Consider the following 13,216-nt stretch of genomic DNA (forward strand, 5'->3'; position numbering starts at 1 on the left):
TGGTCAGTAGCCAGGCTCACTGACCTATTTCTGCCTGCAGCATTTCTTCTTTATCTGAGCAGAGCCAGGCACACAGGAACTCCTGACAGGAGTGCTCTGTGCCTATGCTAAGGAAAGGTTTGGGTTCAAGATTTGGTGCATTACTGGCATGGCCTTCCAGAGGTCTCTAGTTCCCACTGTTCCACCTTAAGTCAGCAGGAGCTGCCTGTGCCTCTCCTCTTTGAAAGTCAACCCCTAGATGTTACCTTCAGGCTTCTAGCTGTTCAGTTCAAGTCACGAGATTACACCTGTGCTAACCTGTCTAGGAGCTTTGTGATGCAGATGCAAAAACTTCACAGAAACATTAATATAACCAGCCATTGATTTATTATGTTCTAGGAAGTAAGGGATAAAGCAGGCTGGCGTGATGCCCTGAGCCCAGCCTCCATGACGATTTCTCTTGTCCTGACATACATCCACCAGCATTTATCTTGTCTGTTCCCCTTCCTCTCCCTTTAGTTTCTCAAACTTCAGGAGTTTCCTTTGGCAGGCATGCTCTTCACTGCTGCTGATGCTGGAGCTTTCCTCTGAGCTTTCTGAGAGGAGATATTTGATTGCCATCATGTCCTTCTTGTTCATTTGCAAGCAGAGGCAGGAGGATTTGCTCACCTTAAATGACTCTCCCCACATATTCTGGCACATATCAGTCCCATCTGCATACATCTGTGTGTCAAATAAGAAATGCATCAATTACATTTAAAAATAATTGAGTTAAAATTGGCTTGTACCAAACCGATAAACATTTATCACTTTTTAAAAACTGGTACTTGATTATAAAAAAGCAGTCTGCAGTCATTTACTGTCTTGCTGTGTGCCATGCTTCATCACTTCTGAGATATCTTAAAATGTTATTCAGTCCCACAACTAGCAAAAGAAGTTTGCCTTTTGTGAAAGCAAGTGATTACATGAAGTGCAAAGTGATCAGTAGCCAGCCCTTTGCTTCCACCCTGGGGCTGACAGCCCAGCTAGCTTTCTGGGTCTGACAGACCAAAGCTGTGTGTGAGAGGCCGTACAACTTGTGGCATGTCAGGACACTGGTATGTCTTGGGATCTCAGTAGTGCTGAAAGCACCAGACAGTGCTCTGAATACGAGAATCTTTATATCTGCAGGCTAGAGACAGCCCAGTGGAGTCACAGCTCCATGGGATCTCATTCTGCTTGCTGCAATGTACATCATGACTGGGCAGGACCTCACAGACAAAAGAGAAGGGAAATAACTTAGAACTTATTTTCTTCAAGCTTCTGAAGAGCTGTGTCCAGTGGTGCATTTGACTTCCTGGCTCAAGAAACTGTAAACTGCAGTTTCTTGTACTCTTCAAGTGAATCTGTCTTGTTCTTGGTACTACATCATTTTGTAAGGCCTGTGTCATAGGATCTGCACAACCTCACAACAGAGATACTTCTTGTTTGCCAAGCTCATATTGTGACAACCATCTGTCTGCCCAGCTTGAGTTTGCCTAAGGAGTATTAGCTTAGGAGTTATCACGTCCAGCCACAAAGTAGGTGGGATATACACTTTATCTTGCCTGCATTTCTCCCATGTGTTTGTGGTTGAAGTTCAATATTTTCTGTTTCTGTAAAGGAAGGTTTAGGTACTCCCAGAAGCAGAACTAAGAATGAAGTTGGAGGTGAGAGTGATGACAGGAGTAGAAGCCTTGGGAATTAAGGAGTGGCAGAGTTAATGACTGAAACAGTGGGCCAGGCAGCAGGACTGCTGAGCTCCATTGCTGACTGATTCACCTTGACCATGTCACCAGCATCTCTCTGAAGGAAGCTGTGTTTCATCTGTGATAGTACAAGTAGTCCTTGTGCATGACACCAATTCTTTAATCCTACAGTGTTTCTTTTAGTGCTGTAAGTTCTGGATGGTGTGCTCATTTACCATCATCACCAGCTCATATAAAGATCTGACACTGTGAATCTTGGAGAAGGTGTCATGTCTTTGTGGTTGGGAGATTTCTGCATGGAAGCTGCTTTGTGTGCAAAAAATGATTACAGATTTAAGCCTGTTAAGTGGAAGTATGACTGGGCATCTATAGTCCTGCAGCTTCTTCTGCTCCATCAATTTTCCACAACAAGTTCTTCTTATGAGACATCTCCCCACATGCAAAACTATGTTGACCTATACTATGTAGGAAGGCAGATGAGAAGAAATCATAATTATCACATTTGCCTTAGAAATGTATCTTCTGTGAATAATACAGAGTCCATTCTAAATAGCCACAAAGACTCTGTAGTCTGTAAAACAGCCTTTCAGTTCGCATCATCTCTGGTCTTGGCTTGCTCCACGGATGCTGTAGTTGCTGGAGGAGGAGTATGGAGGTTGGCCAGCGCACACGGAGCAACGCAGTGTCAGAAAGGGGAATGTTGCTGCATCTAGTTTTCTCCTTGTGTTCTCAGGGCAGGCAGATCTTAGCTGTTTCTTTCCCACTACTCCTGTGCTTTTAAGCAGCATTAGACATTTTCTTCCAGCTGCTCTACAGTTCCTGGATTCCTACTTGCTTTAACTAATCATTCCAGAAAGTCTTAAAAGCTGTCATGTGGGTTTTCTTAGGTCTGTGTGCAAGAGACAGGGATACATCATATTCTGGTGTCCCACAGGTTCTGTAACATGTATTCATGGTCTTCTACTTTTATTTTGACCTTCCTCCTAACTCTGCTTAAAGATCAGAGCGTAGCCAGAATGTTGCAGCAAACAGTGCACACAACCCATTTACCAAACGTGCCTAAAAATACTGTAGAGGATTCTGATTCTTCAGCTTCTTGGAAAATGTTCTAGCCTCTGCATTAACATTGCTTGGGGAGCACTCATCTGGGAGAACAATGACAAAACGTGCCTCGTTTTAGCCAGGCTAAAACTGGCTATGATCTGTTGTGCATTCTCAATATTCAGCATTTGTTCCACATTCAGCATTTGTTCCAAATAGTCCTCACAACCACTTGCATATGTCCAATGTAGGGCTGCTAATGCTCCTCCGCATGAGCTGAGGGCATCAAAAGAAAGTAAGCATCTATCCACAGTGCTCTGACATTGGAGAACCATTTTTGCTTCTGGGTAACAGTAACTTTCTTTTCGATGAGTTGAGTCCAAACCAAGTGTTAGTATATCATGTAATTTTCATATGGGAAATGTGTTTTTTTTTAATTTCTCTGAAGAAACTTAATCTTCATTCTTACCATGCAAGACTATTTTTGGTGAAAAACATGGGCAGTTTAGGGTGTGGTTCCATTTAGTTTAGGAATAGCAGTGCCTGGCTTCAAGTGATAAGACCTCTGGATTTGCTGTATGTTTTTTCCTGCAGATGGTGTATTTTCTTTAAGAAATAAGTACAAGAGAATTCAAAGTTAAAAATTCCTGTCTCTGGACCAGGGACAGTTTGAACAGGGACTGAAGATTATTTAAGGAGATTATCATTTAGTTTTTCACTTCATCTGGAACTACTGATGATTTAGCACATCTGGGAAACTAAGCTGGAAGTTTCTGCAGCCCATTTTTTTGGCCACCTTCCCGAGCCTGCTGATTAGTGTCACTTTTGCAAGGCAGACAGCAATCCTGCACTAACTGGACTGTGACTTCCAGTTATATCAGTTGCTGAACTGACTTCTGAAAGTACATGAACTTGAATTGAATTCAAAACAATGAATCTGGGGTCTCTGCAAGCCTTACTGTCAGTCCGTAAGCATTACACTTAAATTTCATTGGCTTCTGTAACTTGGACAGTTTTCATGGACTCAGTGAAATTCAACTGTTAAAAATATTCAAATAAGTGTAGCAGTTTTGAGCTGTATTATATTTCCCTGACGCTAAACTTACTTGAGTCACTAGAAAAAAATCCTACCTGACTCATGATAGGTCTGTAGATCAAGTTTCAGACAACCTTGTTCCTATAAGTCTTGTCAGTTCTCATTTTATACACTTCTGTTCATAAAATTAGTTATCCTAACTATTAAACTTTCTCAGAAAGGTGGGATGACCTCTCACAAAAACTTGTCAGTGTTGCTATTTAACCATCAGAGTGAATATAGAACAAAGTTAGCTCTGCCTAGCCATTGGCAGACACAATGGAGAGCACACGTCAGAGATATGATAGGTGTATGGAGAACAAAAAGGAGACAATTAGAAAAATGTCAGGACCTACGGATATGGAAGGTGGTGAAGGACATAACAAGGTAAAATAGAGAAAAGGACAAAGATTCCTAATAGGCAAGAAAACCTTCAAAATTCCTTAGTGATTTCAGAACTTATGTCCCAGTTAAAGAAGGCAGAGGTGTGTAAAGCCTCACATTATGTAAAGAACCTTATAAAATGCATCCCAGTGTCTCTGTTGTATGATGAAAGTTAATTTATCTTTTACTTTCTAAACCCCACTGTAGTTAAAATATCAGGGCTGCTTGAACTTCCACTTCTGTTTTTACAAGTGGTATGAATAGTGATTAATTAAATGTATATACACATAGAGTAAGTGATCTACATAAATATAAATGTTTTAAGTTTTATGTAGGTATGGTGTGAAACTGCTGAACTAAAAGTAATTCACCTGCTGCATTTTACACCCATATATTCAGGAAAAACCCCCCACTCTTAATGCCATTTTTTCTGCTTCAGCTGATTGGGTTTTCTTACCTCACTGTATGGAATACATTTATTCTTACAGTGGTTTTCTCCACTTTCATCCCATTCCCAGTCGGTCAGCCAGTTATGAACACATGTGGAATCATCTTTGCAGGCTTCATACCTTCATGGAGATTAGTGTGGAAGATACAGTTATTTCTCTCACTTTTTTTTTCAGTGGACTCAGATTCAACTCAGAAAGTCTACGTGGGCTACGCTAGTAACGTGGTATGGTTGCACAGTACAGCTTAGCAACAGATCTTCAAGAAATGTACACATTATCTTAGCTTGACATGCACATAAACTCTGAGCTGGCCAGGAAGACCTAAATCCCAGTGAAAACTAAACAGTTCACCTACCACATTTTATACTCGCAGACATAAGCAAAGGGCTCATGTTTTGAGGAGCTACACTCATTCATTCAGTGTTTTCTGTTTAGTTATATTTGCTGATATTACTGAGTGGAGGAAATATGGTGTGGGAGGGAGTTTCATGAATGCTGATGTTCAGTATTGTGACAGAGCACAGGTACACTAAGAGTGAACTGTCACTTGAGGGAGATGTGGGGAAAGTTGTTCTATATGAATTCATATGGGAAAAGAAGAATGGTATTTCCTGGGTAGGGGGTTGCTGAGGAATGTGCACTGAAATAAAGAAAATCCGTGAACAGCAAAATCATATAAACTAATAGCCTGTCAGCCTCAAAACAACATTTTCGAAGAAGTTAAACTTGAAGTGAAGGAGGAAAGATAAGAGTCTTGTAGGGTATAGGTCTAAAATCTGAAATTTTAATTTATTTTTAACTTTTAAGTGGTAATGTAAAAAAAGCCTATAAATGGCCTGGAATGAGTACAGTATGCAAGTGGCTGGTCTGTGTGATGACAGGTCTCATGACTTACCATTATCCTACATAATTTCCTTCCTTCCACTTCTTTTTATGTTCTACTTGTGGTCTCTTACTTTTCTTAAGGATCACTTTTTGCAAATCAGTTAGCATCTACTTAAATTTAGTCTTAATGGCTTCAGGCAGGCTATTCACACCAGTAACTGAGAGTGCCAAAACCATGAGGCACAGTTTTCAAAAAGTTAGCATCGTTCAGCATGGTATTTATAATTGATGCCTTTGGATATATTTTCTGTTTGTTACTTTTAATCTTCAGGGTCATGCTTCCAAAATTATTTCGATATCACAAGGACTGCAGACTTACATTTTTAAATTAAATGAGTTTGTCATGTGGTCACAGAACTACAAGAACTAGACAGTGCAGTACATTTGCACATGCAGAAAGATGAGAACATGTGCATCTGCAGAACCTTCACATAGGTTTTCTGGGCTTTTTGAAGGGAGAAAGAGCAGTAACAGATGGAGGATAACCGGGGCCTGAACTAAACAGGTGTAGGGCAGGAGACACATATTCTTAAATGTGTTCTCCCATGAAGCTGCTGTCAGAGGTAGAGGCTCTGCTGGAAACGTAGGCTGCAATTTGATAAATTAATATAATGTGACATTAATAGGCAGATTGTACCAGTTTGTGCCATGACTGGATTTGGGACTCAGGACTCTAAGAATAATTGGCTTGTTATTTGTTAGCTGCTGCATGTACCCTGACTGAGAAGGACACACCAAGGTAACTCCCCAGTGACAGCTGTTTCTCTAATGCTAAGTCACTTTGCCTGCTTGAAGGCACGCCAGTTAGGAGCATCAGTGCAAACTTTTTGTCAATCACCATCTGTGAACTTTCCACATACCAGCATCAGATTCAACAATTAGCCCTTGATTCTTCAAGACACATAGGCATGTCCTTTATTTTATATGTGCACTTGAATTCATTGTTTTCTAATCAAGTTGAAGGTTGATCAATATCCGCTGTGAGCTGCCTGATGCTAGCACTTTCACTTAAAGCAGTTGTGCCCTTCCCAGAGTCTTCCTTTTTGGTTTCCTTTTTTATTTGGTTAAGTATTTTTCAACCTGATGGGTTTCCAGACCAGGGTTGCTTCAGGGCCTCTCAGACAGTGCCACTGGCACATGGGTAGGGACAGGGTAGCGGAAAGAATGAGCAGCCCTTGGGGCTGAGGAGAGGGAGAACTGCTTCTTTTGAAATTAGTGTCACCTTCAGGTATACTTTTCAAATTATGAATATGTATTTCAGAGTTTTACTGAACTGGGACATTCATGCTGTGCATCTGTTTTCCTCAGGAATTTGAATTAAATTCATTTATGAAAGTATTTTTATTCACTATTATCTATTGAATTATCAGATGAAATGTTTCCTAATGATGATTATTGCCTGGAACTGTGGTTTGTTATATAAGCAGGTGGCAAGGCATAACTCTATTGTTACAAGTGTTTCTTTATCCCATTGGAAGTAATTATGAAGCTAAGTTTATGAAAAATTGTGACTTATGAAGTCTGATTTCTGCTGTCCAGAAACCCATAAGTGGTTCCTTCAAACATTAATTAAACTTAAGAGAAATATAAACATAAATACGTAAAAGTTCCTGCCTGAACATACTAGTTCCCTATGCACAGGTGGGATATTTCTGCTTTAAAGCTTTCCCCCCCGCCTCCCCCTATTTTTTATAATTAGCTGTTTCTCTTTTAAAGGGCACAGGGCCCTTTCACAGGTGGATCAGAAAATGGCTTGTACATCAGGGTCTTTCAAAAGCAGTAGTTTTAGGACTAGTGGGAGCAAGGCTTCCTAAGATAATAGGAAGAAAAGGAAGGCCCCAAGCTAGTCTGATGAATTTCTTTTAAATGAAGTCACTGCTCATTCAGAATCCTCTGCACATTTCTGGCCACAAAGACATACAGTATGCAGCAGGCACACTCATGGCATGTAGAGAAAGTAGGTCACATCACTAGCAGTGCTACAGCATGCTAAAGGGACTCCAGTGAATAGAACAGGAAAAAATATTACTCTAAATGACCAGAAAGAGAGGGAATTCTGTCCCGGCTCTTTTCTAGCCTCAGGCCTTAAGCAGGATGAGGGAATGGGTTTGACATTGGCACTAGGCAGGCACACAGGCTGGCCTGCATGGTAATGGGTCATCATTACATTTTTGATTCAGGCCAGGCATCTGTGACGCCAACAGGGGCAACAGATCATTGTTCAGTATTTGTTTAGAGTAGGGCCTACTCTCTGCCAGGAGTCTCTATACTGGAAAAGGGTCATTTTTCCCCGTGCAGCAGCTCTCAATCACATCCCCACTGCCCTCCTACTTTCCAACAACAAATGTTAAAAGTGCTATTTACCTCGGGGTTCTGGCAATACCCAGGGGACACTGAGGATTTTGCTATTTTATATTGACCCGCCATATACACTTTGGTATAAATCTCATATATACTAAGGCTGGCTTATACCAGTTCATAGATGTAAACTAAACTTACAGGGTATATTTTCTTTCATCTTTACACTTTCACTGGATTTAGCAATTTGGTGATAACTTTCTATGCTACTTATTTTGGGATATTTTTTGGTTTAGATATTGGTATTCTGTTGCTTTGCCTGTTAGATCTATTCTAAAGCTCACTGGCAACTCCAATGCTTTAATATCCAAATGCTTTCAAATTTTGGTAACATTTGGTTCTGAGCTTTGAGATTCTGAGCACTGTGGCAAATTCAAGGTCTCAGTCTTTATCTTCAAGGAGGCCAAAAATCTGGATTCAGTTTAGAAGATTACCAAAAATTTAGGAAAGAAGACTACACATGACAAATCTGTTCCTGGGACTCGTGGAGTTTCCTAACACAGAAATAAAATTAATCATTAGAGGAAACTCTAGGGAAGTTAAGAAATACATCACCCCTTCTCACTATCTTCCATTACAAATCCAAGCTATGCTTCTTGTTTCGTTCTCTGGCACAAAGCAATGGAGACATACTGAAAGACATAGCCTGCCAAAATACTGCACTGCGTACATGACTTTGCCCTTGGAGAGATGATGAGAGTGAAATGGATCCATGTGTCGATAATATTCAAGTTGCATAACCACTGGGGAAAGCACTATACAGAGCAGTGCAAGAGAACCTCACCATGCACTGCCATGTGTTCTGTATTTTCTGTGCTTCCAAGAAAAGCTCTTTTATAACGTTTTTAGAAGTATTAAAACAGTTTTCTGTGATTTTCAGAGCAGCCTAAGGGATTCGGATATTCACAGTTCATTACTTTCAAGCGATCTAGCAGTTATAATCCTACAGTGTGAACACAGCCTGTGCTGTTTGTCCTATGCTTCACACTAATTTAACCATACAGACAAGTTACTGTAGTTACTAGGCACAATGTTAATATGGTACTGACTGAGATCTATATGTCACATGATGACATTATTTAAGATCCAACTTCTCAAAACAGGGAGGGAAGGAGAGATTCATGCTGGATATGGACCACTGAAAAAAGCTCAGTACCCCATCTGGATATAATGCTCCTACCCCAGGACTAATGACAGATGGGTACTGGGTTGTCCCACTACTTGTCTTGCACTCAAAAAAGAATGTGATTCCCTGACGCTATATTCTGGGAAACAAAATTAAATTCTATTTTTCTTGTTCATTGCTATTTATACATTTAGCATTACTTGGCTGCAAGTTTCTCTGAGGTTCAGGCTTTTAAGAAGTGATTTTAGAGAGCGGGATGATAGAAGGGAAGAGAAGAGGCCAAGGGTGAAAAATTAAGGAATTAAGTGAATTTTTTATATGAATGAATTGAAAACATAGAGGAAGTGGCTGCTTTCATGATTTCATAGTGCGTTTATACATATAAAAGAAATGTATCGTGTCATGATCAAATATTTAGCTTCAAAATGCTAACTGCAGAAATGCTAACTCACAGGCACGGACTTTTCAGAAGGTGGGCAGGCCCTCATTGCTGTTAGTGCCTGTTGGCGTGGTGAGAGTTCCTCTGTCACGCCAGGCAGTTCTGATGCCACTGCACTGCATCCTCATGGAGAGCAGAGCAGTGCTGTCCCTCAGTCACTAAACTCTGACAGATGTTAGTGACTACATCCTGCATTCAGCCTGTATCATTATTATTTTGGGGGCAGTAGCCTAGCAGAGGAAAAACAAGAAATGAAGAGGAAGAACAAGAGAAAAGGCATAAAGGTGGTACAACACCATCGAACCTTAGTGCCATGTGATTGGGAGATCTGTGTTTCATCCACCCATGCTGCTTGACACCTGAGTGACATAGGCATATTAAAGCTAAATAAAAATAGTGCGATAAAAAGGTAAACCTACCAGTCATCACAAAAGCTTTGACACAGTGGAACAGACTGAATAGCAGCAGTGTAGTTGGGATGGATCCAGCGAGCAGCATGTGGAGAACACCGGTAAAAGCACTCAATTTTCTTTGTGAAATCTTCACAGCTGTGGTGGGTGAGAAAAACCACAAATAATCCTGTTTCTTAGCATCAAGGCTATAGCCTCAGTTTTCTAGGCCTGCTTTGATGTGGATGCAATACTACAGATTTGGAGAAAAACACAGAAAAGCATCCTTTCATTCTGTTAGTGTCTAGGTTCCAAACTCATCCAGTTGGCATTGTGTACAGACTCTGACTGTGCAGTTACCATAGCCAGCTAAAGAGTGCACAAATGTTTCCATGCATATTTCAGCCCTATTTGTGTAAGCTTTCTGTAAACTTTTGAGGCCTTGAGTTTTCCTGGCAAGAATGATTCCAGGCAATAATAAAATATAGTTTAAAACTATAGTACAAAACTTTTTCTATGCTGTAGCCTCATGGTTTCACTAGTCTTTATATTTTCCCACAACCCAGCTGAAGTTACTTAAAAATCCATACTGTTCCTGCTCTTCTGGGACTGGCGGCAATAGCTGTTACTTTTGCACATCTGTTTTTGCTTAATTGTTTTGTACTTTCATTCTTTTATTTCTATAACTTGCCATGTTTCACAGCTCTAACATCTAATGGGGTACTAAAAAATCTTAATTTTGAAGACAGTCTTCATGGTTACAAAACCCAGAGGACTGTAAGAATTTATATTCTAAATATTCATAAGTTTCATTTCTGGACTCTGCATTTTGTTTGTGAGATTTAATAATCAATTTGATCTGCTTTATAAACAAAGGATGAAGCCTGGCATGTATTGACTAGGGGTCACACTCACTGGTATGTGATGGTTGCTTTGGAGAGCTACAGAGATACAGTGTAGTTGTTACCTGCTGGGTTTATGACTGCTTTGCATTGCTAGATCTGGTTCTACATTGAACTCAAACTTGAAAAAACATAATCCTTTCTTGATAAAATGGCATAAATCCTTCTGCACAATAGTATATACTTAGGGATTCACGGACTTTTGTGGGAAGAGAAGAAGAAGAGTCAGACGTGGGTCAGGTATAAAGAAAAGATGATGGGAACTAGGCTGGGTGGCATAATCTCCAGGGCAACCTAGGGACTGTCCAGCAGCAGCTCCAGGGGGAGTTACCATGAGCTGTGTGGCTCCTACAGCACAGCCCTATTGAACCGGGACACAAACAACATCAAAGCTGACTTACGATTTACTGAGCTGCCCACATCTGTTCCAGTAGCTGTTGTTTACTTTAATTACTGGAGAATGAGCCAATTGCTCTGTGAAGTCTACATAGCAACAGGAAGCTGTTAGGAATAAAACAGAGATCTTGCAATAAAGGTTTTCTTTAAAACTGTATTTGGAAGACTCAAAATGTAAGATAAATCTGCTTTCATCCATATTATGATAAAGTCTCTTTGTACTAGCTAGAAGATGTACTCAGGCTCTAACATTTTTGGTTTTGGAAGTAGCAGTGTAAATGCTAAGTGAGGTGGACTGGCATCAACAGTGCTTTGTCAAGGTGTGCCCAGAGAGCCCCAAGAATTTTACTAGTGTTCTGCCAGATGTTATATTCTGAGGGATACTAACTTGAAAGCTACCAAACATAAAAAGAGAGTTGAAGAAATGTAATAAATACTATACTTTGCTCACTATAGAATTTTGATTTCAAACTTTCCCATTTGGTGTCTGCTACAATTAATGAATTTTTATACTTAAACACGATAAACCAAATTCACCTTTGCTGTAAACTTTTTTAAGCAGATGGAGCTACAAGAAAAGTAACTGCATCAGAATTTTTAAAAGAGTATATATTAAGTCAATGAGAGTTTTGCAGTTGACTTTGTTAAGAACCAGACTCTTACTCTTGTTTTGCATGCAGCAAAATGCCAATGAAGGAAGCTTTTCAAATGCAGTGTGTACTGCATCTTACATATTTTTTAGAAATGAAGGGAACTGCCAAAACAATTAGTGTGTACAAAGCTGTACTTCTAGATTATATTTGGCAGAAATTAAACCACTCTTACATTTAGTGTACAGAGTGCATTCATGCATATTTGGCTCAGGACTTGGCTTCAGCTTGTGGGTGTCCCCTTCCAGACATCCATATTGTTGACAGGTAGATGATGTTATGACAGCAAAGAGGGTGACGGCAAACGTCAGCATTGTTCTTTGGTTCTTTTTCCTGTATGGAGAGAAGTCTTTATTTATTCATTTCTAGGAGAAGCCATAACATTAAAAGGAGGTACTGCTTTAAAGAAGCCTCATATATAACCAAATAAAATACACTCAGCAAAGATGCACACATAAATATTAAGACACACATTCTCCCTTTCTCTTTACTTATATATGAACACTTATACTTCTGGTACATATTTTTGAGGTTTGGTGGCAAGTGATAAAAGCCATCAATAGTTCAGGCTATTTATGAAAGCATGTTACAATTTTCAGTGTTTAATAAAATTATTCTAATTTTTTTTACATTGACTTGAATTTATCTTTGAACCTTACAAGAGACATTCCTATACTTCACTAGGTTTGAAGAAAAGATTGATTAGTTCTAAAACTTGCAGAATTGTTTTGCACACTTGGAAATCACACGTTTAATACAGTGAGCTACTACTGGTCAGCACCTGAGCTGGATAAATTACATGGATAACTTGCATTTGTTGAGGCTATGCTAATTTATGCTTAAGAATCTGATCCATTTTTTTCTGCCTCTTTTGTAGAGTTTGCTCAAAAATGCAAGATAAAAACATTGTGTGACTAAAATTTCTTTAAACACAGACTGCGTATTAGTGAGCTATATAGATAAATCTAGAACCTGTTACATAAATCATTGTATAGTTCTTAATGCATGTTATTAATTTAACCCTTAATTCTTTAGTTAAATATTCCTGTTATCCTTTTGGAAGAATTTTGCCTGACTAAAGATTGCAGCTCCTCTATATACCTAGACTTTTCAGATATAAAGAAAACAACATGTTACAGAAGAAAAAAACTGTCTCTCCAATTTCTCAGTAGCTTCTTACCCCTTTTGCTGTCCTGGGTAATACTTCTGCCTGGAACAGGAACACAATAAATTGCTTTTCTCATTTTCCACTTTATATACACACTATCTGGCATTGGTGCTCCAGAATTTGTTTGCCCTGGAAGAGTTTCCTTGACCCTTTGAAATGCTAACAGAGATTTATCTCAAAAGCAGATGCAATGACCAGCACATAATGCCCTTTTATTGCTTGCAAACGTCGACATGATAAAGAGGAAA

The 13,216-nt window shown here is 39.5% G+C and overlaps 1 protein-coding gene across 2 annotated transcripts; it reads right to left on the bottom strand.

Moving 5' to 3' along the window:
- Nucleotides 1-343: 343 nt before the first annotated feature.
- Nucleotides 344-13,015, bottom strand: LOC104356058 (riboflavin-binding protein). Of its 2 annotated transcripts, XM_042786353.1 has the most exons (7): nucleotides 12,981-13,015; nucleotides 11,976-12,133; nucleotides 11,156-11,255; nucleotides 9,883-10,011; nucleotides 4,664-4,775; nucleotides 649-702; nucleotides 344-575 (listed from the first exon to the last, which is right to left on the bottom strand). In XM_042786353.1, exons 2-7 carry the CDS (start codon nucleotides 12,112-12,114, stop codon nucleotides 510-512), a joined length of 600 nt encoding a protein of 199 aa, XP_042642287.1. In that variant the 5' UTR covers nucleotides 12,115-12,133; nucleotides 12,981-13,015; the 3' UTR covers nucleotides 344-509. The 2 variants fall into 2 exon arrangements, with proteins under 2 accessions (XP_042642287.1, XP_009973946.1); XM_009975644.2 differs by having other exon boundaries at nucleotides 344-702.
- Nucleotides 13,016-13,216: the final 201 nt, after the last annotated feature.

This window comes from Tyto alba, unplaced genomic scaffold, assembly GCF_018691265.1.
Source record: "Tyto alba isolate M040663 unplaced genomic scaffold, T.alba_DEE_v4.0 Super-Scaffold_1000006, whole genome shotgun sequence".
In the NCBI taxonomy this organism is placed as follows: Eukaryota; Metazoa; Chordata; class Aves; order Strigiformes; family Tytonidae; genus Tyto; species Tyto alba.

Bases quoted from the DNA above. Each gene is read 5' to 3' on its own strand.
- LOC104356058 (XM_009975644.2), bottom strand. From the start codon at position 12,114: ATGCTGACGTTTGCCGTCACCCTCTTTGCTGTCATAACATCATCTACC. The intron at 11,256-11,975 runs GTAAGAGTGGTT...TATTCCTAACAG, and splicing joins ATGCACTCTGTACACTAAAT to CTTCCTGTTGCTATGTAGAC. The intron at 4,776-9,882 runs GTAGGTTTACCT...ATCTCCATGAAG, and splicing joins CAAAGCTTTTGTGATGACTG to GTATGAAGCCTGCAAAGATG.